The 27488-nt window shown below is 42.7% G+C and overlaps 3 protein-coding genes across 6 annotated transcripts in view; 2 read left to right on the forward strand and 1 right to left on the reverse strand.

Annotated features, from left to right (window-relative positions):
- mcu (mitochondrial calcium uniporter) overlaps positions 1-14710 on the forward strand; it is a 50460-nt gene extending 35750 nt beyond the window's left edge. For all 4 annotated transcript variants that reach the window (XM_029449760.1, XM_029449761.1, XM_029449762.1 and 1 more), the window contains exons 3-9: positions 5665-5728; positions 7852-8022; positions 8370-8474; positions 8575-8735; positions 9206-9409; positions 10611-10727; positions 10919-14710. In XM_029449760.1, coding sequence (XP_029305620.1) covers positions 5665-5728; positions 7852-8022; positions 8370-8474; positions 8575-8735; positions 9206-9409; positions 10611-10727; positions 10919-10999 — 903 coding nt within the window. In that variant the 3' untranslated portion in view covers positions 11000-14710. The remainder of the gene's footprint in view (positions 1-5664; positions 5729-7851; positions 8023-8369; positions 8475-8574; positions 8736-9205; positions 9410-10610; positions 10728-10918) is intronic.
- Positions 14711-16256: 1546 nt separating this feature from the next.
- On the forward strand, positions 16257-25039 carry oit3 (oncoprotein induced transcript 3). Its single transcript, XM_029450359.1, is given in 10 exon segments — positions 16257-16358; positions 18480-18754; positions 18756-18855; positions 18971-19081; positions 20383-20505; positions 20591-20713; positions 21571-21731; positions 21889-22301; positions 23580-23679; positions 23856-25039. Coding segments are annotated over 10 exon segments (1641 nt in total). The 5' UTR covers positions 16257-16282; the 3' UTR covers positions 24015-25039.
- A 171-nt stretch (positions 25040-25210) lies between these two features.
- pla2g12b (phospholipase A2, group XIIB) lies at positions 25211-26966 on the reverse strand. The gene is made up of 3 exons (XM_029450377.1): positions 26937-26966; positions 25462-25627; positions 25211-25329 (listed from the first exon to the last, which is right to left on the reverse strand). Exons 1-3 carry the CDS (start codon positions 26964-26966, stop codon positions 25211-25213), a joined length of 315 nt encoding a protein of 104 aa, XP_029306237.1.
- Positions 26967-27488: the final 522 nt, after the last annotated feature.

The following is a 27488-nucleotide window of genomic DNA, read 5'->3' on the forward strand; positions in this document are numbered from 1 at the left end:
GAGTGGAGGGAGGAGGTGGCATGCGGCACAGCAGTGAGATAGAAGAGTGGACACATCAGCCGTACTGCAGCGCCACAATATGACCTTTTACATATCAACTGTATAACAGAAGAAAAACCACTTTGCTATTAATTACCATTTATGAACAAATGTTGTCTGACACGGATATCACTTTGAGTTACAAATTGTGATCGACATTTGTACAATTTTACATTTTACACACTAAAAATGATTCAACCAAAAACTAATCAAAAGATTAATTGTTTCTTAAAACAAAAAAAGCATTTAGGCAGGGATGAATTAAGAGTGTCCCTGCTAAGATTGTGTGTATTTGAGGAAATATATTTTAACAAATGGTGCTTTTAATATAATTTAGTTGATATTTAATTATTTCTGAAATAAAAGAAAATGTATGCACATCACTGGAAATTAATTTGTTAAACCGTCACAGTCGGCAGTCTCTTAATGTGCTATAAAAGAGCAATACAGCTAGAAACACAAGGATCCAAAAGAACTCATCTCACTGGGAAAGCTTCATAAACACAAATTCCATTCAGCGGCAGAGATAGTAGACGCGCTGTATTTCCAATTTAATAGCTCATAAATCTCATTCGCATACACTAACTATCCACATGGAAACTGTCCTTAAAGTTGAGTTGAGCTGATTATTGGTGATGTACTGTAAACCCTGTTCCTCTAGGTTCAGTAAGGGGCTACATTTATTGATTCTTTTATTGATTTATTTTTGACTGCTTTTTTGGTACACCTCTTGGATGAAGGTAGGCTGCTTTTATTATCTGGCCCCTGTCTTTGATTCATATTGAGCAATCCCAGTTTTCATTCTATATACAGTGACCACCCACCTTAACCATGTCATAGCAGCATGATGGAGCACTCCTACTCTCCATGACCCGAGCCTTTATCAAATGATGGGCCATTTGGAAATTGATCCCAGCTCCGGTGATTGTAAATCCATCCTTACATTATGACTGCTACCAGTGAAAGAAATTGAAAAGATTTAAGCATGAAAAGATTATTCAGATACATGTGAGCCTTGAATGGGTGCAATGGTATGTGCTCTATTGAAATGGGTAAGGTATCCATGAGTGATTGTCCGCATTATCTGACCCGTAGGCGTGGCCCAGGACATTACCACATAGATAGATGCAATCATTCTAGAGAAATAACAGAGGTTTGCACTCCCCCTGAAGGCCAGCGTGAAATGGGAATTATGTCCGCGACATATTTCCTCGGCGCTGGCGTCTGTAACACACAGACACATTTTATACCATGTTCAGCACCCAGATTTTCCCTGTGGTGTGTCTGGAGATAAAAGGATGTGTTCTGAAGAAGAGGGGATTTTCAAAAAAACGTCATTTTGTGTTCAGATTCAGCCCCTGACATAACAACACAACGAAAAGAAGCGGCAGTCCACAGATGTACTGCTTTGAACAACCTTGGGTACTTCTGCATGTGCCAGTGGGGGACGTGGAAAGATTGTTCAGAAGCTCAATTCATTTGTATAAATAGAAATTCTGATTTGATTGAGAAATACTAAGAAGATATCTATTCTCTTATCACAATATTGATAATAATATCAATATATTGCGCAGCCCTAATCATTTATAGTCGGCTAACACCTGAACACTATGTATGTGTTGCAGTAAAAGGAAGTGAAATAGTTAGCTTAAAGTAATAAATAAACCGTTTAAATAGTTAGCTATATAAGGGATAAATGGTTAAAATGTCCTGCTTCAGTAGTTGCAAAGTTGACCAAACATTGGCAGTTCATAAGTATGAAAACACTATTGTAGGCTAAGATTTCCACTATCTGTAATTAACATCCAGTTAAAGATCAGTGACAGGTTGACTCAGTGAAGGTGTACTCCAGGCAGGTGTCACAACAAAGAGTGGGAACCATGTACTGTATGCACAGTGGGGTGTTTGTGAAGCCAAATAGAAAATTCTAGCATAATAAGGAGACGAACAGCTCAAATAACTCAGTTTCTGTTCCGTTTTTCTTTGGCTGAACAACACTGGCAGTAGTTTTGGTCCACACTCCGAGCAGCTCTGCGAACAGGAGGAGCCTGATAAGTCGTGCACATTTCTCCACATACATAAACTGGACTGAAATGAGAGCAAGGCGTTCATAATGTTGCTGGAATTCAACACCGCAAAGAGAAGCGTTTGCACATGGGGGGGGGAGATATTGATAGCAAGCAGAGCTGCAGCACTTTCACTCTCTACGGTTGTGTGTTGATTCCCTCCTCCGGGTTTCTACATACTGTATGATCTATCGGCTCCCTGCTTGCTGTGCATGTACCACACTGAGAGTGAGGAGTGTTTTTATTTATTTTTAATTGAAGGATATTGCGCACATGTGGTATGATGAGATGCAGAGGAAGTTAAAGCGCAGTGCAGATGAGAATTGAGAGTAGATCAAAACCTGCACTTCAGGATCCAGTGTGAGTAAGGGAGGGAGGGAGGGAGGGAGGTTGAAAGTGAGGGGCAACCCCCCTTTCTAGACGAGGGATTCCTTTACTGCAGTGATCAGCAGTTCCACCCTCCAACCCCTCCTCCACTCCCGGCAAGTCTACTGCTCCTCTCCTCCCTCTCTTTCTCTCTGTCGCTTTTTATCACACCCCCCGCCTTCCACTGTTTGCCTTCATCCCTATTTCTTGCCACCACCTCCGCTTCACACACACGGTGCAGTCACGTTTCAGTGGGGAGGGCATGTCTACAGCAGGGTACAGTATATGCAGAACATGGTTAGAAATGAGAGTACACTCGTGACTCACACACCGCTTTACTCCAGCCTTCATTTATCTCTATTGCTCCCTTGCTGCTGCTCCATTTATCCTTGGATCCTTTCTCCTCCTCCAGCTCATCTGTCCATCTTCCCGGCCGATGCCCGTTTCTTTCTCTCCCTCTCTTACCCGTGTGACATTGATTCCAAGGTTGCTGTGCTGTTGACTGCTGCTACACTGCTAAATATTTCAGGCAGCGTTTCAGTGGCTGTGTGCCGAGGGAGAGGGGAGGTGGGGGGCTTCGCTCTGTCCTTCAGCAACTACCGCTGATAAACAGGCTGGTGAACAGACGGGTGGACACACACACACACACACACGCGCACGAGCAAACACACATTACATTCACACGTACATGTCACTCTACAAATGGATGTACACGCACGGCAGACATATGTGTGAGGCTGCCCTGTTCAGGGGTGTGTGTGGGTCGGTGAAATCTTGCCTCCTGGTTTCAAACAGCTGAAGTTAATGAATGAGCGAAGCAGTGCAGACTGTGCAGTTATTCCAGACGGGCCAAAAACGCCTTTCTCAGCATGTCGTCTGATCAGCAGCCTAATCGCTGTTTGGGCTCTGCTTGGTGCCACGGGACGGCAGTCAGCATTCTCATTTAGGACACACACACACACACACACACACACACACACACACACACACACACACACACACACACACACACACACATTGCTGTCATCTTTGGCCTTGTGTTTTCAAAGACAAGAGTTTTACAGTGATGATGCGTAGACGCACACATTCATACACCCCCTCTGATCCCCGTGGTGATGTTCACTTTACTTAGTAGAACTGCATCACTGCTGCAGTGCTGGCAGATAATTTCCATAAACGCTTTCAGACTTTGTCAACTTTTTTGTTCTCCATTCCTCTGCGTTCGCAGATGTTGAAAAATAGAAAAGAAAGTTGAGTTTTCAAGAAGTATTTTTATTTTGTTCTCTCTCTTGCGAGTCTAGCAAGAAGGCGAACTAGAAGAGTGAACGCTCAGCGAGGCCTCCATCTGTGGACCCTCACTGAGCCTCTGCATGGTGGATAGTGTTGCATTGCATGCCTGGTGAGGTTAATCTCTATAAAAAAACAGATGCAGAAGTCGAGACGCAGAGCTCACAACAGAATACTAATTACTAATTCATGTCAGTCGTAATCAGCTATTGACAATTCACAACGATGCTCATGGTGGCAAATGGCACTGGTGAGTCACATTCCCAGCTGGGACTTTTAATCCGGCAGCTGTGTTTGTCATGCATGTTGGGTTTACAGGTCGTCCACTGCTGGCCCTGTCGCCTCACAAAAATAGTTTAGATGTTGCGGTGTTTGTCTTAACCTGCATGGAGTAAGACACTGGCTGCCTGTATTGTAAGACGATACAAAAAGTGGTCTGGAAATTCTATAGAAATCTGACCCAGACCTGTGAAACATGAGCTACTATATTCCTCAGGTTTCATGCTGTGTCACTGGGGCCTCTCATGTCTCATACAGTGGAAAGAAATAATCCATCATGAGCACTTGAGCTTCCTCTGTTGTTGCCTGTATCACAGGATATCTGTACACCTGTGTAATGATAGAATCAGGCCTCGAGTCAAACCTTGATCTTGCTCCTCTGAAGTCGACGGTTTGCAGGCTGTCTAGTGTATTAATTCTATGATGGGTAGACTGGTAGTCATAGTACTTAGCTAACGAAAGCATCTGTTCGCAGTGACAGGATGTACACATCACTGCACGCATTACTGCGCGTACACCTGCTCTCCCCTGAGATATCTTTTCACTGTGAGTGTGAAGTCATAAAAGAGACGTTTGTGAAGACCTTTGAATCTCGGCTCAGTGACGGATAATCTGTACGTAGAGCGAGTGCATCAGACTGCTGGATGCAGAGTGCCATGCAGTCAGGTCTGCTTTAAAGCCTTGGCGGTGTGAAAGATGCCCCGTGCCTCCAGAAATTGAAAGGTTAATAAATGTGTGATTCAGTGGTTAATGCTCTGCACTCATAGAAGAAGTTACTCTATATGCATATCTAGTTGACATATTCATTTACACTGTCACAAACCAAAACCAATTGGAAGAGAAACTGAGCCTTTTTCCGTGCTGCTGTAAAAGCGGATTTTGTTTGTGCGTGTGCACATAATTAATAATTAATTCAGAAGAATTCTGGTTTCACCCCCTGGCACTCTTTCTTGCTTGATTTCCGATGTCTCATCCTCACCCCCGATCGCTCTGTGTAAGTGCGAGGAGATCTGACAGCCTTAAAAGGCTCCATCGCTTCTAGGCAGAAAACGTGACGAGCTCTGTAATTCGAAACATGTGCAAAAGAGTAGCAGCAGGAAAAAAGAAAAACGAGGGTTTCCCCAAGCTCTGCTGCTCCGTTCATATTCCTCCCTCCCTCCCTCCCTCCCTCACTCACTCCAGTCTGTGACATTGTTGCTATTCAGGCTGCATTTGGCTGACTTCTTTCTGCGTCTCCCACTGTGGGGGTTTCCTCCAATTGGTTGTGAGTGTGAGTGTGAGTGTGAGTGTGAGTGTGAGTGTGAGTGTGAGTGTGAGTGTGAGTGTGAGTGTGAGTGTGAGTGTGTGTGGTAATGCGTCATCCCATTGTAAAATATTTCCGTGAGCGAGTAGCTGCAGTTGGATCTGCGCTTCTTGGGTGTGGCTTCAGCCTGGATATCGGAGCTTTCTTGAAACTGGAACAGAGGAAGCCATTTTGTAACATAATACTCAGTCGGTCTTGCAAATGAATAAAAAACTAAACAGAGAAGAGTAGGGTACTGTCACAACACCGGCTCACAGCACACTTAAATGAACGGATTTTGTACATACAAGTGGAATAACCAGGCTTCTCTCTTTCTGTCTGCAGGTTTGGAGGGGCGCCCCCTCATGGCACGGCCAGAGACTGCTGTGTTCCTCCGCTGTTCCAGAGGGTAAGTCTTCGCCTTCTTCCAGTTAGTTCACTTAGTTCAGTTAGTTTATTTCTGTTCACACGAGCTCTATCAAGGGTTTCCCAACTCCACCCTCCGCTCCTCGCCCGAGATAAATGAGCTCAGCTCGTAAAGGAATTCTGCATTGATTAGACTACGACCCGAGGCTCATTTGGAATTAACAGACAGTAGTCATTAATAGGAAATCTGTCTCGGGGAAGCATCTGCTCGTCTGTGTGAGAGGCGGGAGAGCGTGAACAGAGGGAGGAAGAGAGAGATGGGGGACTGAGAGGAGAAAGCAGCGGCATTGCAGAACATGCTGTTTTTTTTAGTGGCCCTTGATAACTGTAGGATAGGAGCAGAGATAGGATCCTCACACTTTCAGCAATGTGCCTGTGGTGACACGGAGGAGAAAGGGAACAGGTGCAGCGATGATGGTCGGGGCAAGGTTTCAAATTGTTCACCCTAATGAAGGAGTGGGTGTGAAATGAAATGTCTGCACCTCCTGCGTCTCTGAACATGGTCAAGAGACACTCTTGAAACGGAGCCTGTGCCAGCCGATGATCCTTCACTGCTGGGTGCGAGCCCGAGCAGACATCTGCTGATTCACTGCGGTGGGGACGGAGGCAGAGGTTGTTGGATGCAGCAGCAGCAACAAGGCAGCTTAAATCACCTCCACCTCCTCACACACAGCCCTCTGCGTTGATTCATGGCTCTGTCATTAGGGGCCACTCAGCATGGTAAAGGATGAAGCTGTGCGCGCTCATTATAACCACAGTTTGGTTACGGACCAACAGAGCTGGATCGAGTAATCTAGAAAAATAAAGTCCCACTGAGCAGAAGCAGTTTAGGACAAATAGTACAATACTTATGATCGTGCTACAAAATAGCAAATACAGACTGAAGCACACACTATACACTGACACACACTCCACACTGATTCATTCCAGTCTTCTTATTCGTTTGCTGCTATGAGAAGCCCAAACATTTCAAGGAAGGAATGAATGGTGATGTGAATCTCAAGGTCTTTCTGATAGTCAGATGGCACAGGCATCATTTAGAGGTATTTTAGCCTTTCAATGGGAAGGAATATCAATAGTTGGCATCAACGAATCAACATAACAGCTCTGAGAGGGAGAGGTTAGCAATATTATGCTGTAGTGATCTTCAGGACCTGAGAGTTGAGAGTGCGCTTGTTTTTTGGCAAAAACAGCAGTCAGTGTGTTTCTGGGTCTAAAGTGTGAGTACACTGATGAATGAGATTTAGTCATCTGTTAAATCAGAATTGATGTAGGACTCTTGAATTAGTTGTTTGTTTACAGCAGTGGCATCCCGTCAGCTAGAAGACAGATCGATTAATCGTCAGCTATTTAATGAATCGCATTAATTCAGGTTCAATATCTAGAATATCTTTGAGTTTTGGACAAAACAAGACATTTGACGACGTCATCTTGGGCTTTGGGAAACACTGATTGACATTTTTCACCATTTTCTGACATTTTCTAGACCAAACAACTGATAAACAAAATAATCTAATATCAGTCACAGAAGAGTATACTAACTTTGAATTGTCATAAAGTTACTACAGTATACTATTTTGTAAACCAAAGCTGATGTTCCAAGTATGTTTTCATGAAGTGCAAGAAATAACATTTGCTTGATGACAGAAAGAAAGATAATGAAGTGTTTGTTTGTTCTTATTTTAAAGAAATGTTGTCTTAAAGTCAGCATAAAGCCCCCAGAATATCAGACTCTGCTCAATTATGGCACAAATCTAAATCTAAATGACGATTATATAGTAAATAATCGTACCATTATTTAACATGACTACTCGTTTACTTTAGAAACATACATTTATTGAACTTTTAATGTGGGATTTTCTTGAATTTTGAATATAACTGAAAAAAGTAATTAAAGCCAATAAAGCCTCCTTATGAATTAATATGTGTGGTATCCAGAATAAGTTATCACTTCAGCATGAGTAAGTCATTCACAAGTCTGTACATGTTTATAAGCAGAGAACATGAAAGATCATTTCCATGGTTCTCTGAAAACCTTCGTGTGTCATTTTTGCATTTTCTGCTTGCGTGAAATGTGTCACTCTCTTGCCTGCCGCCCCCTCACAGAGGTGACAGTGGTGTATCAGAACGGGCTGCCGGTGATCTCAGTCAGTTTGCCGTCCAGGCGAGAGCGCTGTCAGTTCACCCTCAAGCCTCTCAGCGACAGTGTGGGAGTTTTCCTGCAACAGCTCCAGGCAGAGGACCGAGGCATCGACCGGGTAGCCATCTACTCCACGGGTATGTTCACACACACACACACACACACACACACACACACACACACATACACACACACACACACACACACACACACACACACACACACACACACACACACACACACACACACACACACAAGTGCTGTACGCACACACGCCACCGCTGCATCCATTTACCCCAGCAGGTTATACATGTATACACTGGTACTTGAAATCTTACTCTTAAGTGTGTAAGTGCTTCTGCTTTTACCTCTCATGATAATCGGACAGCCTGATTATAAAGAGACATCGAGGGTGTTTGAAGTGGCTACCCATCAGCGCTCCTCTTTTACCGCCCCCCCTCTTCACATTTGTCTCTCTCTCTAGATGGAGCGAGGGTCGCCTCCTCCACAGGCATAGACATCCTGCTGCTGGATGATTTCAAACTCGTCATAAATGACACCACGCACCTCGTGCGGCCACCAAGGAGAGGTGAGGACTGGCAAAGAAAAGTGCTGCTTATTTCAAGAGGAAGAAACGGTTTATTGTATTAAAATGTTTATTTATTTGCATATGTGTGTGTGTGCTTCAGATCTACTGCCTCACGAGGAGGGGGAAAGGCTGAATGACGTCAAGTTTCTAGTGCAGCAGCTCTACACCACCCTACGCATCGAGGAGCACCAACTCGGCAAGGAACGCGAGCTGATTGGACGACTGGAGGACCTCAACTCTGAACTCCGCCCCTTAGAGAAGGTCTGACTCGCATGTTTGTTGGTTATGCAAGTTAACTTCTGCTCGTTAACTTCGGCTCAATGCTAGACCCACAAATCAAGGTTTTTAACCAGCCAACCAAGAACCCTTGCAATTAAACAGTTTGCATGGTGTTGCTTCCTCCTGCATGGCAGCCAAGGGGAGCTGCAGTTGCTCAGAATTTTGACGTGTATAATCCTCTTATCTGCAGAATCATTTTTTTTATTGTATCATTAGTTTAAGATATCAGGCCTGGGTTCCAATCAGGCATTAAGGATTTACTGATTAAAGTCTGAGCAGTTGAGCCAACTTAATTATGGACACGGGTCTTATCACAGCTGCTCTCGGCCTCCATTCTTTCTTGTGCTGAAAATCCATAATGCTTTCTTCCTCACTAGATTCTCGTACATTTCCACTTCTTTCGTTCTATTTGAAGAGGCTGACTGCTTGCTTTCACTTTGACTTCTGTGCAGGTGAGGGTGGAGCTGAATAAGAAGGCAGAGCGGCGTACCACCTGGGTGCTGTGGGGCGGCATGGCGTACATGGCCACCCAGTTTGGCATCCTGGCCAGGCTCACCTGGTGGGAGTACTCCTGGGATATCATGGAGCCCGTCACTTACTTTATCACTTATGGCACGGCCATGGCCATGTACGCCTACTTCGTGCTTACACGCCAGGTAAGTCGCCACGCAACACAAGTAGAAACAACATTTGCATATTTATTGCTTGAAGTGAAATTTTGGGGTAGAAATTAAATGATTATTTAATTGACCAAAAATGTATCAACAACAAATTTGATAGTCAATTAATCATTTAAAGGGATAGTTTGGAACTTTTTGAAGTAGGTTGTTTGAGGTACTTATTTATTGTCAGTGTACACAATGAATGGACTGATGAATTCGACACACCCCCAGTTTGGAGAAGCAGACAGGAGTACCAGCTCAGAGTCAAAGCGATGTGCTGCTGTGAATGGGGGCAGCAGAAAATGTATTTTAGCCACCTAAGAAAAGGCCCACCTGAAATCTTCAATATTAGTTTACACTATATTCAGAATATGTTTTACTGATGTACCTTGCTGTAAGACAGCCGGAAGGGGACCTGAAGCCGTTATCCATCTCTTCAAAGCCATTTTACCTCGCAGGACACGGGACTAGCTGGTCTCCTTCCACCTTATTCAGTTAGTCTGTTTGAGTTATTGTGTGACTTTAGTGTGTTTAAAGGGTAGCCCATCACTACTAACCTTAAACAACCAAAACGTAAAAAAAAATCTGAACTATCCCTTTAAGTCATTTATTAAAGTAAAAGGCCTAACCTTTTGTGGCTCAAGCTTTCCAAATAGGTTTTTTTTTGCTGCTCTAGTCTGTTTGGCATTATTATAAATTGATTATCTTTTGCCTTGTTAACCGAAGATGTAAGCAATTTGTGATTTTCACTGTTTTCTGGCTTTATGTATACTAAACAATTAGCTGATTCAAAAAGTTATCCTCATTAATCATACTAATAACCTTCACTTTAGTGGTGCTATTTCTCTTCCAAATAATGTGACACCATTGATTCATTTAGGGAAATAGTTTTTAACATTATGCAGAAACTCTTTTAGCAACCAGAGAACAAGCATTGCAGTAATTAAATCCTCTCTTTGCAACACTCTGCATTAAATTGTAATAGTTTTAGCTATTTAAAAAGCTGGTCTGGTTGCCCTTCAGAATTGAATTGAACGTTCATAAATATACACCGTCTTTAAACTCCAAGGACATGGAGTCCATTAGATGTTGGAGTTTTCACTGGTGTGATTCGACCTTTGAAAGAGAAAGCCAAGCACGGACGACATCACCCGATACAAACTGCTCTGTGTCTGTGTCTCCCCATAACCTGCAGGAGTATGTTTACCCCGACGCTAGAGACAGACAGTATCTGCTGTTCTTCCACAAGGGGGTGAAAAGGACACGCTTCGACATCGAGAAGTACAACCAGCTGAAGGATGATATCGCTGAGGTACAGCAGCTTGGTGAAAGATGGATGTCTTGTGATGTAAAATGAGCGCTGCAGTCACACTGGGGATTCTCTCGTTTTACAGCTCAATACTTTGATTTGTAACGGCTGTAAATAGACCTATTTTCATCCCATTCCGTACACACTTTCTTCTCATATTTTTTACCCTGCCTCTCCCCGTGCACCCTCTCCAGGTGGAGTTGGATCTTAAGCGTCTTCGGGACCCGCTCCAGCTCCAGCTCCCAGTTCAGCAGCTCACCGCCAGTAAAAATTGATGGGAAGAGTGACTCCCTCCTCTCTCAGCTCCTGCAACCTCCTTTCCCTCTTCCCTTTTCCCTTTTCCCTCCAACAGCCTTCTCCCTTCCCTTTTACCCCCAACTCTCTCCTCAGACTCCTCCCTCCCCCATCCCTCCCACACCCAATAATCCCATCCCTTTCTTGACTGTGGGAGTTAGTTTTTTCTCTTTTTTCTTCTTCTTTTTTTCCTTTTTTTTTTCCTTTTTCCTTTCCTGACTGAAAACTCCAGTTGGAATTGCAAGTGAAAAACCGCTAAACAAGACGAAAGAAGGATGGCGAGAGTACCGGGAACTGAAAAACTCTCCCAGCCGAAGGATGGTGAGGATGGTGAGGATGTTGAAAAGGACAATGATGATAAAGGAATAAAACTTTCAAGGAATAAAACTGGGCACTATGGATACGCCTCAAGTCTCCAGAGGGACAGCCTGTAGGGAACTTCAGGGGGCAAACAGGAATTACCACACCTCTAGAGACTCCAGAACAGAGGACATGCAGAGGGGAAGTCATTGCTGAGTGTGTGTGTGTGTGTGTGTGTGTATGTATGGGACTTTCAGGGTACACTGGGACACCGACCCTGGCCACTCCCAGGGTCGACACAGCAGTGTAGTCCTGCTTCCTCTCGCAGTCAAACTGTCAACACACACACCTACTCTTGGTTGGGGCAGGCTCCAGAGAGAGTCTCTATCCCACACGTTAAAGTTTACAAGGAAGTCCTAACTGCAGTCGCACCATCAGGGGGACCTCTGTCTTCCTGTGGATGAACTCTGCTGCCTCTCCCTCCCTGGGCCACGCCTTCTCCAGGTGACGGACAGCTGTCCCTCCCAGTGTGACCTTTGTCAGGAGCCTGTCTCCACTCGCAGGATATAGGCATGACGACGCCTCGTTTCCTCTTCCTGTTGACGTCCTGTAGCGGCCCGGTTCTGCGCAAGTATGAGAGTACTACCGACAACAACATCACTGTGTGTTCTTTTATTCCAAAAAAAATATTTTGGCACTTTTTATTTTGAAAGCCATAGTATATTTGTTATGAAAAGAATATATATATGTATACAATCAAATAAACAGATGACCAGAGGCTAGTTTTTTTCAGTGGGGGGAGGAGCTCTCTTACAAACACCACTTCATCAGAAACTAATTTACATCCTCTGAAGATCTCCTGCCATGAAGGATCCCCCGCTAACAGTCCAGCGTGCGCGCACACAAAGAGCATTATAATGTATGCATTCACTATCTTGAAGTAACTATTTCATATCTTGTCATGACAAACACACAATGTATTTCACAGTAACTACGTCCTGGTTGGGCGTAAGGCTCCTGTGCATGGCCACCAAAGGGGGGGGAACTATGTTGAAACCAAATCAGGGTGAAAATGACTTTGATTGGAATTGATTTTGAGCAACGCAGAATTGTCTCAGATAAACCCACAGGCATGTTTATTTATCTGATGAACTGAGTAGCTTTAAAAACGAGTAAAGCCTCATTATACAACAGGAGCAGAGTAAATTGCCTGCAGTTCGATATTTTTCTTTTCTTTCTAATATATATATCATTTCTACTTTTCCAATCGAAAGTATTGTTCTTGGAGGTGTAAAATGACCATTTCCAGATGTTCAGTGACCTGGCCTTTAGCTTAGCAGCATGTGATGTGCATTTCAACACTTTTCTATGATTCTCCCTCATGAAGCTTATAAACAAAATAACAGAAGGCTACATCTAAAAAAGAAGTGTCATGGCGTTGATTCACAGAAGCTTTTTTTTGTTTCCTCCTCCCACTGTTGCTGTAACGCCCCCCTGCTCCCTCGATGGCAAGGCAGGGTAGACTGCATGCTGTGGTATGCCCTCAGTAGAAATTTGTGAATGTGTAGGAGCATTATTGCAATTTTGTACTTAATTGGACACTTTTCGTTGCCACATCTAGCTGAAGTCTCATCCCGCCTGATAGGTTAAATCAGAAGCCATATGTTTATTTTGTCCATTTTATTTCGGGATGGTCACTGAATAAACGTTTGTTGGCTTCACGTAGTTTTGTGTTCAGGGTGATGATTGGAGGCTCTCTCCCCGGGCCCTGTTCATGTCTCCGAAAACAGATCTGAAAGCCAGTTGTTTTCACTCTGAACTGCTGTAGATCGCCTCTGCAGAGGGGAAGCCCCATCACATGGCCCCCTGAACATAGACTCTAGATCAAGATCCTGCTTGTGTGTCTCGTGTGGACGGTTGGCTGAATCCTACTGAAGAGATCCATGTGTTTAACTGCAGATTTTCTATTAAAATGCATGATTTTAGGTAAAATCAAGAGTTAGCCATCCGGATCTCACGGCAGGATTTGGTCTAATCTGTGTCTTGGTTTGTGTGTGTGTGTTTCATCTCCAAGGGAAATGGTGCCTTTTGGATGATTAATGATTTAAAAGGTATAAACACCAATGTAGTAATTTGGTAAACAGCAATGATAAGATCATTGAGAAAGTTAATCTGACACTTTCACATAAAGGAGGGATACATTTTGAATGTTTGGGAGTGGAAATCAATCCTGCTGTGTGTCTGTGAACGCGTGTGCTGGTAAGTGAGTGCACTAGGGGCAAAGTTCAGATCCATGTATTCATGAATCCTTTGCCCCGTATCACTGACTGTCAATAGTGGTGGAATTGCGCCCTCATCCCACTTCATAGCAGTCATGAAACACACACACACACACACGCGCACACACACACTCACACTCATACACACACTCACACTCATACACAGTGACAACGGTGTTTCCTTGGAGATGTACGGAGGCAGGTGAGAGAGCCTCTGTCTGCAGTACAATCCTCCCCTCTGCTGTTTCAACACTTCTCTCCATCATCACCTCCTCGTTTTTATCACGCCATCCACCGTTTATTGCCTTTTTTTGTTTTTCTCGTTTATTTTTTTTAAAAAGCAAAATATATCAAATATAGGGAAACTTTATTATAAAGAGGGTGTTGCATGAATGTATGTTTACATGGGAAATTATGTGAAAATAAAAAAGACGATTTATCAACAAAAAAAAACTGCAAAGATAATTTAAGAACGTTGTTTGTAGAGATTCCTAGATATAAAGGGCAGTGGACAGGGCTGCGTCTTTAGAATCTGCCCTGCCAAATCTGACTTAAATCCCAGCCAACCAACTGCTCAGACCCCCCCATCAAACCCCATTCCCATCTTCACCTTATTTACTCCCATTAACCCTTCCCTCAGTGTGCATTTATACTCCCCAGTAAAAGGAAAAACACCCTCCATCCTCGGTGCACCTATAAAGGAGTAGACCTCTTGACCTCAGTTACTAACGTCAGGCATTTCGGGGAACACCTCCCGTCCTCGTCCCTCTCTCCTGTCATTTCCATCCACCCTCAGTCTTTTTCCTCCAAAGCGACATTATTATTCTATGTTTTGAATGTGTACTATGTTTTGAATATCTTGTTTGTGTGCACTAACAATAAGATATGTTTAAAATGCCTAAAGAGTGACGCAGAATATGGGATTGAAATGATCTTGTACTCCATTCTGACCTCGTATTTTATTTCGTTTTTCTTGTCTGTTTTTCTTCTGTTGACATATGATGCTGTAATGTTGGCAAAAAAGAAAAATGTAAAATCCTGTATCATTTATGAAATATGTATAAAAGAGAAATGTAATTCAATTATCAATAAAATCCTTATCCAGTTTTTGGAGCCAGTGGTCCAGTTGACGTTTTTGTTGTTCTCACTGGAAGTGAAGTGATTAATGGACATATTACAGAAATAAAATAAAAAAAGCCACTTTTCAAGGTCTTGACTACCTCCTCCAGATCTCCTTGGCCTCCTGCTCTTCCTGTACAGGACATCCTATGAGATAGACCTGAGGGGATAAACTGTTTGTATACAATAGTTACATGAAAGATGGTTATGATGGTCTGTTAAAACTGCATTTAAGTCAAAAGTTCTGAAAGTTTATTAAAAAAAAGGCAATGCAAAAATAAAAATATGGGATATTTCCTTTTACATTTTGTGAAACATAAATTAAAAATGAGTAAATATTCTTTGACATATTGGTTTTAAAGATTAGAGAGTGTGCTTTGCTAGCTAAATGCTAATGTAAGCATGCTATCATGCTAATGCTAATCTTTACCAATGTTTGCCATCTTAGTTAAGCATGTTAGCATGTTGCTAAATCACACTTAATAACACAAAGTCCAGCTGGGGCTGATGAGAAAGTCATTAGTTTTGCAGGTAATTGTTCATGAACTAACGTATTAGACATATTTTGACCTGATGATCGCACTGAAAAGTCAGGGCATCACCATGGTCACCAAAAGCCCAAAAGGACAACCTCCTGGTGGTGCTAGAGGAAAAGTACAGGGATCACCAAAATTATCAAGCTTCAACCTCTGGCTACCATAAATGTCTGTACAAAAAAAAATCCATCCATTGACATTGCAATCCGTATGGCTCGCCTCAAGCGTGGTGAAACAAAACCTGCCCGTATCTTTCAACCCGATACTGCAACACATTTCACTGCAGTGAAATCACTAAAACAAACCTAAACATTGTAAATATAATTTGAAGTATTTACAAAAGAGGAACGACATGCTCCACCTCATTTCTGCCAGCAGTCTTCTGGATTAATGGCTCCATTGACTTAATTACATTAAGAAACAAAAACTGCAAGCGTCAGATTAGTTTAGGCGCTTGCTAAATGAAAAGGGCCATGGTTTTGACATCTGCTGGCTAGTACTGGAGGTCAAGTAATGAGCAAGATGAGAACATATTCACTGGCACAGTGTGTCCTCGGACTACTCTTTGCTAAATCCTGAATGTGCAAACCTCGCCGTCGCCTTGAAGTGAAAGATTCCTCAGCACGACGCTAAACAGATTAATCAAATTGGTTTAAAGCTTCTGCAGATTATATCATTGCTCGTTCTTCCACGCCCTCTAAATCAGGATGGAAGAGACAGAAAATATATTAAGACATGTTAAAAAAGCAGCATGACAGCAAAAAAAAAGAAAGATATAATGTTTGGTGTAGTTTAAGGTCATATGTGCAAGGATGGAGGGAGGAGAGTGTGAGGACTGAACAGTCTGAAACAATGGGAGGATGGTCTTGTCACTGGATTTAGGGGGTTTAAGGTCAAGGGGTCAAGGTGAGAGAGACAGACATGACAAAATGACACATGCAGATAAGAGGCGCCTATTAAAGACAGGCTTCCGCTCAGGATGATCCAGAAGAGCTACACACACATGCACACTCACACGATCATTTTGCCAATGGTGAGAAAACACATCATGATTTTTTGGGTGATTACCATTCTGCTGCTGGAGGTTGTTGCGGCTGCAGGTGTAGGTGAGTGTAACATCTCTTATGTATTGACTTTAAAAACAGGCAGGTATCTGCATATTAAGATTTTATTCAAATTATTGTACAGGATTGAGATGAAGTTTTTTCGCTATAGATTACAGGATTAGGCTGGATTTATTCTATATATTTCCTATTGACAACAAATCTCTTGAAAAGACCAAAACCAACAATGTGTTAGTCATCATCCAATACTTTAAAATGTCCCGAACCAGCCCGGCAATCAGCCCCAAGCCTATTTATTTCTACTGAAGATGTAAATCTTTAAAAACGTGTATTTTTCTGCTTTCTTTAAAAAAATGCTTGGTAATTTTCTAGAACAGCTAAACATTGAAGCTTTGAGGTAATGATACTCAAAGTTAGGAAAATAGTGTTTTTCTCTGGGACTGTTTTCTGCAGTGGATTCGCACACGATAGCAGCAAGTTGGTGTATGTGGAATTTTCAATGAAGGAAGGTGTCATCAACATCAACATCAACATCATCCACTGTGTGGCTCATTGATGTGTTTTTAATGATGTGTTTACAATTCTTGCTGCACAGAGGAATAAGATATATCAGGCTTCACACAGGGAGCACAAGTGTCAGTCTGATCAATTCATAGTCTTCTCATGAGACTTGTAGAAAGTAAGAAAAATAACAGAATATTGCCAGCTTTAGCCTTTAAAAAAAAAAAGAACAATAAATTGTTCACTCTGGGTCTTCATCTGTTCAGATAAGAGGAGTCTGACTGAGTCAGGCTTGGCTTCACATTCACTTAAAAGCCATATTAAGTTATTTGAGCCCCATCTGGATGGAAGATTTAACACTTCAATTAGCATACACCCGCATGAGTCAGCTATGTCCTGTGCCCCTTGTGTGCTGCTCGAGCTGGAACACAGTCGGTCAGTCGTACATCTCCAAAACTAGTCGTTAATGCTGTCAGTGGGCCCAGGACTGTGGATTGATCCCTCTGCTTGCATTGGAGCAGCGACTAGTGACAGAATGGTCTGTAAATTTGTTGACGGAGGGTGAGAATGATGCATGGGGACATCATTTATGTTCACAAAATGAATCCTGTCTCACATAAATACTTCTTCATAGCTTCCAGGAGCTAAGATGTCAGTCAGTATGTTTTTGTGTTTACTTGGAAAAGCAGCAGATATGAGGAAAGAAACAATAACTGTAAACTGGTCATCATTGGCCTCCATCAGATGTCACACGGAAAGCACTTTTCGTACGAGGTACGGAAAGAAAGCGTAAACATGGATATTTTATGTAGAGCAATTCAACTAAATGCATAGCCTGGAGTTTGGTTATAGTGGTGGTTACTGCTCCAGTAAAGTGTTATGTGCTCGTTGTCAGCTTTCACGTTTCCTGGCTCCTGGCCTGTCACTAAAGATGCTTTACTGCTGTTACCGCTGTTTCTTCGACCCTGCTGATTATCAGTGATTAACACAGACTCTCTCTCTCTCTTGCTCACTTTAACCTCACGTCTTCTTCTTTTCCTTTTGTTTTATGTCTACCTCTTAATTACACTGTTGAGAGGGCATGAAGAGAGGGAGAGACTATTGATTTGTTTTTGCTGCACTTTGTTTACTCTGCTCATTCAGTTGTTCTCCTGATTCTGCAAAGCTAGCTGAAGTGAAAGAAGTCACCACTGACAGGACTGGATGGCTTGTTGGCTTTTAGTTCAATTAGAATTGACCCTGTGTTACAGTTTATCTTGACGGTCCAAAGGTCTGCTTCATGATAACAAGTTTGCTCAAGTGACCAGTATAGATCGGATGTAGTGCAGACATTTGAACTTTTCTAAAGGGTCACTTGCCCTGAAATAATATGAAAAATATCAGCGTGGCTATACAAGAATAAAGTAATAGTAAAGCAAAAATAAATGTGTTTTCTTTTTTATAATATGGGTGAACTATTGATGGAGGTAGAATTTTTATATTTTTATGTAAAAGTATTGATACGACAGTATACAGTACTCCAATTGTTTTCAAATAAAAGTAGCAAAATATGTGACTCTGTGACTCATTCTCCTTATCTTATCAAAACACACATTTACATCATGTTCATCTTTTTCCCCCCACGCATGTGCAACTAAGTCTTGTTCAACTTTGCCACCTCAGCCCTGGACCCATGCTCTGCCTACATCAGCCTGAATGAACCCTGGAGGAACACAGATTACCACGTCAACCAGTCGTCCGGTGTGCCCCTGTGTGACAGCCACGTGTCTGGAGAATGGTACCGCTTCACCGGCATGGCCGGGGATGCCATGCCCACCTTCTGCGTTTCAGAGAACCACTGCGGCACCCATGCTCCCATATGGCTCAACGGCAGCCACCCTCAACCCCACGAGGGCATCGTCACCCTACCGGTGTGTGCCAGCTTCAACGACAACTGCTTGCCAGTGGAACGCCAGCGTGGATGTGAAGGCCTGTACTGGAGGATACTTTGTCTATCGCCTGCCCAGACCTTCAGTCTGCTTCCATGTTTACTGTGGTCGTGAGTGAGCATGTGTGATATGTAAAAAAGTCATTTTTTTATCCGATAGGTTACTTTTTATTTTCTTCTCTATTGTTGTGTAAATATGTTTTTGTGTGTGTGTTTGTGTGCACAGATTTCTATGATATCTGTGATGAGGTGGACTGTGCTGGTCCCAAATGTCCTGAGTCTGACTGTCGCTGTGCACCTGGAACTGTCCTGGGACCAGATGGACAAACATGCCTGGGTGAGACAGACGGAGAGGGAGGAAGAGAGGGAGCAGATTAGTTTTGTAACAGACATGGAAGACAGATAGGCTGGAAATTGTTTCTGCAAAACAATAACAAGAGAAGTCCCCCTTTGTATTGACATTGTTTTTTATGCTATTCTTAACATTGAAATGTCCATGTTTACTTGACTTAATGTAATATTCAGAATATGGGGCACAGTCTGCAAAGACAACAAAATCCAATATGATCAAGAGGTTTAATTCTCTCAGAATTAGAATTACATTTTATTAAACATTTTAATAGCTGTAATGTTTTGTCTTCAGAGATACTTCACATTCATTCATTTTGAAAGGGATATAATGCTAAACAAATTTGAGTGTGAAAGTTCAACCTTGACCTTAAAAACTACTTTTTAATTGAAGCTCCACCTAGATTGTCTTGACAGCTGCCAGCAACCCATTACCCCATTCATAAATTACTGTTTCAACAGCTTATTCATTTATCTTATATTTTCAACTATCCATCCATACATTTAGCTATTCATTTTGACATTTATCCATTACTTTTAGCTATTTTTCTTCTCTGCTTATTCACTTTTTTAATCAAATCATAAATTCTGTTTTATCAAATAACCTACTGCGCAATCTTTCCACGAACCCCCTGAGGTTCAAGTACCCGTAGTGAGGAAAGACTGCTCGAGTGTAGCACAGCCCTGTGACTGCTGTCTCAGCCAATTCATCTAGTTTAAGTTTTTTTTTACATATTCTAAATGAGGAGATTGACAGAATGTGTGCAAAACCTAATGAATAAAGCAATAAAGAGACAAAAAGATAGAAATGTGTGTGTGTGTGTGTGTGTGTGTGTGTGTGTGTGTGTGTGTGTGTGTGTGTGTGTGTGTGTGTTTGGTACACGGGTCGGTACACTTAATGATGGGTGACAGGCATGCAGTGGGAACCTAGCCAGCAGGAAAACTCCTATTATCTTATTATTCACCCATCAACCAAATCTGCCTTTCCTGTCTCAGAAAGGACTTCTTCATTTCTCCATCCTCGCTCACTCTCATTCCTCACTCCCTTGCACTCTCACTTTAGTCCCTCCTTTTATTTCACCCATCATTATTTCTTTGCCAGTCCTCTAAATATTACAGTATCAACTCAGTTTTAAAGTCCTTCAAAGTCAATTTATCATCTTCCTCCCAGGAACACTAAGTGAATTGCTTCAAGGTGATAAACTCCACCCATCTGGTACTCAGCCGATTAAAACTGGACTCATCTGATAATAATATCTGACCCGGCTGTGGTGTGTGTCCATTGTTCAGATGTAAATGAATGTGAGAAAGGCAACGGGGGCTGTGCAGAGGTGTGTGTGAACACCAAAGCCTCCAGGCGCTGCGAGTGTGGGCCGGGCCGTGTGCTGGACGAGGATGGACACAACTGCAGAGGTACGTCCATGTTGTGACATTCATATGACACACCAGTCAGCAAACCCAGGAAACCACATGTTGTCCTTTATCTTCCCTCATGCAGAGATAGCCGGCTGTCACGTTGACAATGGAGGCTGCAGCCATGGCTGTTCCTCGCTGTCGGACTCCTATCAGTGCCACTGTCCCAGGGGGCTGGAGCTGGGAGAGGATAAACGCACGTGTCAGGGTGTGCATCAGTGTGTGTGTGTGTGTGTGTGTGTGTGTGTGTGTGTGTGTGTGTGTGTATAAGAAAAGTAGATATTGAGTTACATAATCAATCAGACAGCAAGGCAAGCTGAAACAGAGCTGCATGCTTATATTCAGGGGAGACACTTCTGCTGAATACAGTATAACATTTTAACCGATAGAGTTCTCTGAAATGTTATGCTTAGATATGCAAAGGAGGCATTATGTAACGCTAACTTTTGGTGAATTTAGGTAGTAAGATAAACACCTGAATGTGTTTTTAGCTTTCGTTCCACGATGATTTTGCCCGTAGTGTCTCCTTGTAATCTGAAAAGATGTTCTAGATAGTAGAGGTTTGACCAAAATGCATTTCCTCAGGCTATAACTGAATGTCTAACATTTCAGTGCAGGGATATATATCTGTCAGGGAGGATCCTTAACTATATACGCAGTGGATAATAATTTACAGAGCAGGCGAAAAGATTTGTTGCTTTCAGACTATTTATCTCAGTGTCTTTTACGATAGCACAGCACAGCTAATTATTACCTTTCATATGGCTAAATGTATATATATATATATATTTTTTTTTTTATTAACTGATAGCAGCGTATTATATAATATGTCCAAGGGGACATCCTCAGATCAAAACTTCTTCAATTTAGGGTTGCAAGCAGTGATTACTTTTCATTATCAATTAATGAATGTGGATTTCTTTCTCAATAATCTATCTCTCTTTATGTGTGTATTTATCTACTTAGCCAACAAATAGATTGTATGTAATGTTTTTCATTTCTGTGTTCTGTCTATTTTATTGGACCATAATAATTATGTTTTTGTCTATGTTTGGTGTCCTGCAGTGCCAGTCCAGTGTGATTCCAGCTCTATCGTTGTGTCAGTCCCTAAGGACCTTGTCGGAGGACTGGAGCTCTCCCTGTCCAACTCGTCTTGTCGAGGTGTCTCCAACGGCACACACATAAACCTCAGCTTCAGCCTCAAGACCTGCGGTACAGTGGTGGAGGTCAGAGGCATTGTGTTGAAATGTTTTTGACTGAATGTGTTCAGGGTTTAGTCTCTATAACTATATTAAAGAGTTGTGTCTTAAACGTAGTTTGTGTGCGGTTGTCACCGACTGAAAAAGCTATTAAAGCGCTTGTAAACTGAATGTTGACCCTCAGGTGACAGATGACAAGATTGTGGGTACCAACCTGGTGACAGGCCTCCCGAGGAGCAGCCCAGGCAGCAGCAGGGACTTGATAGTCCGCACCAGCAAGTTAGTGCTCCCAGTCACCTGCGAGTTCCCCCGGGAATACCAAGTGTCGGACGGGTACCAGGCCAGTCAGCGCAGCTCGGCCCTGGAGCTGGCTAGCCACAGTGAGGGAGTCTTCCCCTTCTTCCTGGAGCTCTTCAAGAGTGCGGAGTTCTCGGAGCCCTACCAAACCCCGCCGCAGCTCCGCCTGCACGACTCCCTGTTCTTCGGGGTGGAGCCAAAGGAGAGGGTGCAGGGCCTGTCTGCACTGGTGGAGAGCTGCTTCGCCACACCAGGGCCCAAAGCTGACGAGGCCCTCAAGTATTACCTCATCAAAGACGGGTGAATAGCGTGGAAGTTTAACATTTTAGTTTTAATCTTGTGCTGCAGGATGTAAAACACTTACTGCAAAGGCCTTGAGCCAGAAAATAACACTGCTGGAATAATATAACTTTTTTTTTTTTAAATGAATAGGTTTCTGTTTCGCTACCTTCTAATGCTGAAACATGTAGGAAAGGATTCAAGCTGTTCCAAGTTCATGATCAACATAATGTTTTCTGAGAAAAAGAAATCCTCTGCTACACAGAGCGTGATGTGTTTTACCTAAATTTATATTAACTGTGGCTGACAAGAAATAAAGGCGGTATTTATAGAAGCTCTACACTATAGCATCAGAAAAGCCAAAGGAAAAAGCTGTGATACTTATAAAGTGGTATAGAAATGACCAACTGTCACCAAGGAAACTGCATGGTATTGTATATACATGGATAGACACTAGAAGTAAGTCATTTTCTTTTTGTAATTCGGTTGAACTGAACCTTTAAAGTGTCTTGCTCATGCACACAATGAAAACTGCAATATTCAGCCCTTTTAATAAACGTATAGAGGAGTTAAACATGCGGCCCGCGGGCCAAAACCGGCCCGCCAGAGGGTCTAATCCGGCCCGCGGGATGACTTTGCAAAGTGTAAAAATTAGTTGTTTTGATCATAAAGTAAAATACTGTTCCAGATGCCTGTGACGAAATGTTTTGTGCCTTTGTAGATACACTGTGATCTGTAAGTTGTAACGCACATGTGTAAATGATAAACTGAGGCATAATATTGTTGAAAATAAGACATGTCAGGTTGTTCATAATGTTTTGTACAAAGATAGTTAATTAAATTAGAACATTTTCAGAATGTACTTAAACTAAAACGAAGGGGAAAATTCGGAGCTGTCGTTATTTATAGATTCTTATGCTGTGATGTTACTGGTCCGGCCCACTTGAGATCAAATTGGCCTTTATGTGGCCCCTGAACTATAATGAGTTTGACACCCCTGGTTTAGAGGATCAGCTGCTGTGTTTCCACAAAGCCTTAGCTGCTTCACAGTTACAGGACTTGAAACCTTCACTCCACAAGGAAATGTCAAATAAAAAAAAGCCACGAGCCTCTTACTCTGATTAATGTGGAAATAAAACAATAATATTTTGAGTAGAAAAATCAAAACCCGACACAGCCTTATCATCCGGGGAACACTCACTTTTGGCAAACCATTTCTCCACCGCTGCACCAGCAGAGCAGGGCTGCTATCTCTTTTCCTGTGTTTCAGTATTTCTCCCTCTTTGGCTTCTTATTCAGGTGTATCTCTGATGATACGGTGACACAGTACTCATCAAAGGATCAGCTCTCTAAGCACTACCAGGTCCCTGTCTTCAAGTTCATTGGCAAGGACAACAGAGTGAGTAATAAAAGAAAGTGTGCTGCGAGCCAGCTGGCAAGTGTGTGTGGGCTCTGTCTGTGCAGCACTATTCTGTAAGGACTGTGTTCATGGGCTGAAACAGTGTCCATTGTTTACACTGAGGTGATGTTCTTCTCTATCTGTACTCTAAACAAGCTTGTCTCTTGTGTCTACAGCAAGTGTTCCTCCACTGCCAGGTGTTGGTATGCAGGGCGGGAGACTCGGACTGCGCTCGGCGATGTCGAGGGCGTGTTCGCCGAGAGGTTCGGACCGGTAAACCTCAGCAGCAGCACACACTGAGCGGAGGCCCCATCTTCATCCTGCCTGACCAGTGATGCTGACATAAAGCCATTAACTCAAACAGGAAGAAAAACACCATGAGAACATACTACTACAAACCAACTCTACATACAAAATGCATTGCAGAGTAACATGTAGATTAAAGGAGATGAACTGATCATTTCAGTTTATTTGGTATTTAAATAGACATATACATCATATACATGCAGATGTAGAGTATATACACTTTATTTCTAGTTCCAGTGTCAGTCTCAGTGCTGTAGATCACTTGAACTCTGCTTAACACATCCAAGTTTGTGTGTGTCACTGCCACTTTGCCTGGCAGCACAATTTACTGACGTTAAAGTGAATGACATTTCTATTAGAAATCATTCGCAGGGGCCACAGTTCATTTGTAACAACTCCAGCATGAAGGATGTTTTTCTAGGTCACACTTTCAGGCATTCCTCAAGCTTGATTACAGCTTAAAGACTTAATGGATTTATAGAAGTGGTTCGTACATCACACCATCACTGACTTAAAAGATACATGTGGAACACCCATATTCTGACTTATTTGCTCAAAATAATCGATGGCTGTTGGTTGTTGTTGTCACACATCACAGTGTGGCGGGAAAGAGATATCAGTGTGCCGAGCCAGGAAATAACGCATACACTTCATCACTGACAATTCATTTTGAGTTAATCGCCTCAGTTGAACTGCAATTAGTCGTGTAGTCATTCATAAAGGAAGAACAAATAACATTTACTTGACACTGAACTTCAGCTTTGAGCAGACTATCTTGATAAATAGCAGCACACAACATCGCTTCATAGTTAATAAATCATGTCTTTCTATCTAGAGGAAATTAATCCAACTACAATATCCTTCCCATCAGGCACTTTGTTTGGAGTCATCGTAGTAATTTATGGTAATGGAGTCATAGAGGCCTAAAAATGGCCTACATTGAAATGGAGTATGGAGAGCAATATGAATACTCAGTTAATTAAGATTCTGAAAGTCATATCCAGATACCTAATGTATGTATGTACTGCCTATGAATAAATCCTGAGAAACTGTTCATTTGCATTGTCCATTTATGTTTTTGAACCCAGGCTGTGAGTCTCTTGTGAAGTATCTCCTCTTGGACAAAAAGAAGCCTATAAATACACAGCATAATCTGTTTAAATACACCATGACTCTGTTATTTATCTGTGAAAGGATCCAGGGATTTTGTCCACAGTGTTCAGTGTCACAGTTCATCTCTCTCCTCTCCCTCGCAGACACACGCTGCCCTCTGGCTGTTCATGTAAGGCCTACAACTAAGAGTCCCCACAGTGCTGTGCAGAGCGTCTGCCATCGATTCACAGCCTGAGAAGAAAAGACAGAGAAATAGAGGAAGGAGTGAGGCAGAGTTTATTATTCTTCCTCAAAAACTCACAATGTGTGTGAGATGTTCCCCGGTTGTCACTTTCATACCAGAAATATCTGCAAATATCTCACCTTGCACTTTCGACACGAAGCCCAGACTCTTCTTGAGGTCGGAGCAGATGCCTTTCAGACACATGTGAAACTCTGCCTCGCAGTCGTTCTTGCTTGCGCCGCAAGTGTCATAGCACACGTCGAGCTGGTCACAGCACTTTGTCATAGCAGGGATCCCCAGGTCGAGCTGTTAAAAGCAATTTTGTGTCAGTGCAGTTTACTTATACAGAGCATGACATTTCCAGCCCTTTGTGGTTGTGGTTAGCTCCTTTACATGAGTTTAATGGAATTGGCTACTTTACCCACAGGGTTAGGGTTAGGGTTAGGGTTAGGGTTAGGGTTAGGGTTAGGGTTAGGGTTAGGGTTCAATTGAATTGAATTGAATTCTTGAAGAAAACTTTGTTGTTCTTGCATGCGTCCATGGTGAACGAAGAATCAACAAACAGAGAAAAGTCTTTAAAATATCCACTTACAAACTCACCTTACAACTCATGCAGTATAATGCAAGTCTCACTTATTCATTTGTATGCTCTCTACTTGCCAACTGCATGCATTTTTGCTAAAAACCTTACCGTTCAAAACACTTTGAAATGGTCCAGATTCCAAGGACGAGTAGCACGCCTGTGCAAGTGTGAGACTGCTTATGCGAGCATGAGTTGGCTGAGAGTTTGTAAACTGATGTTTTTATATAGTTTTGCTGCTCGTCCGCCATTTACTTCAATTCATCAAGACCTTTCTCCGTTTTTTGATTCTTTGTTCACCGTGGAGGCATGTCATAAAGGGTAACTTTTCCTCCAAGAATGCGAGTTAACACGGCACGAGTAATGGATATACAAATGATCCTTTTGTATAGTATAAAGTATTCCTTTAATGAAGAGGTTCTGGACTGTTGGTGCTATGAACAGGCCACCTACAGCGTCATTCACCTGGAATCCCACCAGAGAGGAGCTGCAGCCGTTGGGCTCTGGGAGCTGGTAGCCGGGGCGAGGTTGTGGAGGTTTTCCTACGAAAAGAAGGCACATTAACATACTAATGTCATCATGTACTCTAGTCAAGAATCCACACTATATCTCTGTTCTTGGGTGTGTGTCGTTTCATAAGATAAGATGTAACTTTTGTTTGAGAACATCTGCGTTGATTGTGTAACTGTAGGTACATCTACCTCCCAGACTGATAACCAGGATGTATTCAGGCTTCATTATCAGTAGTCTGAGGGTCTCGCATGTTGTAAATAGGAAGTTGATAAAGTGACAGCAGGGGGACTGATTTGACACTTAAAGTGTGCTGAGCAAACACATACACAGTAACAGAAGGATTATGGGATGTGGACAACATGATAATCGTTTGAAAATCAATACAAAAAGTGTTTTGGCTTTTTTGAAAACAGCAACAACAACTCAGACTATCTAGCTTTCTCTTTCGTTCCACCTCCAGGCTACTAACATACTTCTTCTCAGTAACATAACACTATGTTAATTCAAGAGTTTCCTTCTTACCATATCTGCAGCGGTACTGACACACACCATCACGTCCCCCCGTCAGCTCCACCAGGGAGTCAAAGTATCCGTGTATAGTCTGGAAACTATTTCTAATCGAGTTGAAGCTCCAGCTGTTATCGTCTTCATCCACCGAGGGTTTGTTCGGGGACTGATTTGTCTGGATGGGTCTGATTTCATTCTCCTCCTCCGCCTCAGAGGGAGAAGATTGCTCCTGGGTTACAGCTTCACCAGTAAGAGCTTCCATAGCAGGGGCGTCTCCAGCAGGCCTATCACTGTCTGTCTCCGGCTCTTCGGCTGTTGCGCCATCTGCTATAGGGACATTCACTTCTGGTTCGTCAGCTGCTGGATTGTCCACTTCTGGTTCGTCAGCTGCTGGATTGTCCACTTCTGGTTCGTCAGCTGCTGGATTGTCCACTTCTGGTTCGGCAGATGCTGCGTTATCTGCTTCTAGTATTTTATCCACTAGATTGTCACCAACAAAGGAATTTGTGTCAGGTTCGTCTTGCGCAGGTGATCCATCTACTTGGGTATCTGCAGGAACTACATCTT

The sequence above is a fragment of the Cottoperca gobio genome, chromosome 15 (assembly GCF_900634415.1).
Source record: "Cottoperca gobio chromosome 15, fCotGob3.1, whole genome shotgun sequence".
NCBI lineage: Eukaryota > Metazoa > Chordata > Actinopteri > Perciformes > Bovichtidae > Cottoperca > Cottoperca gobio.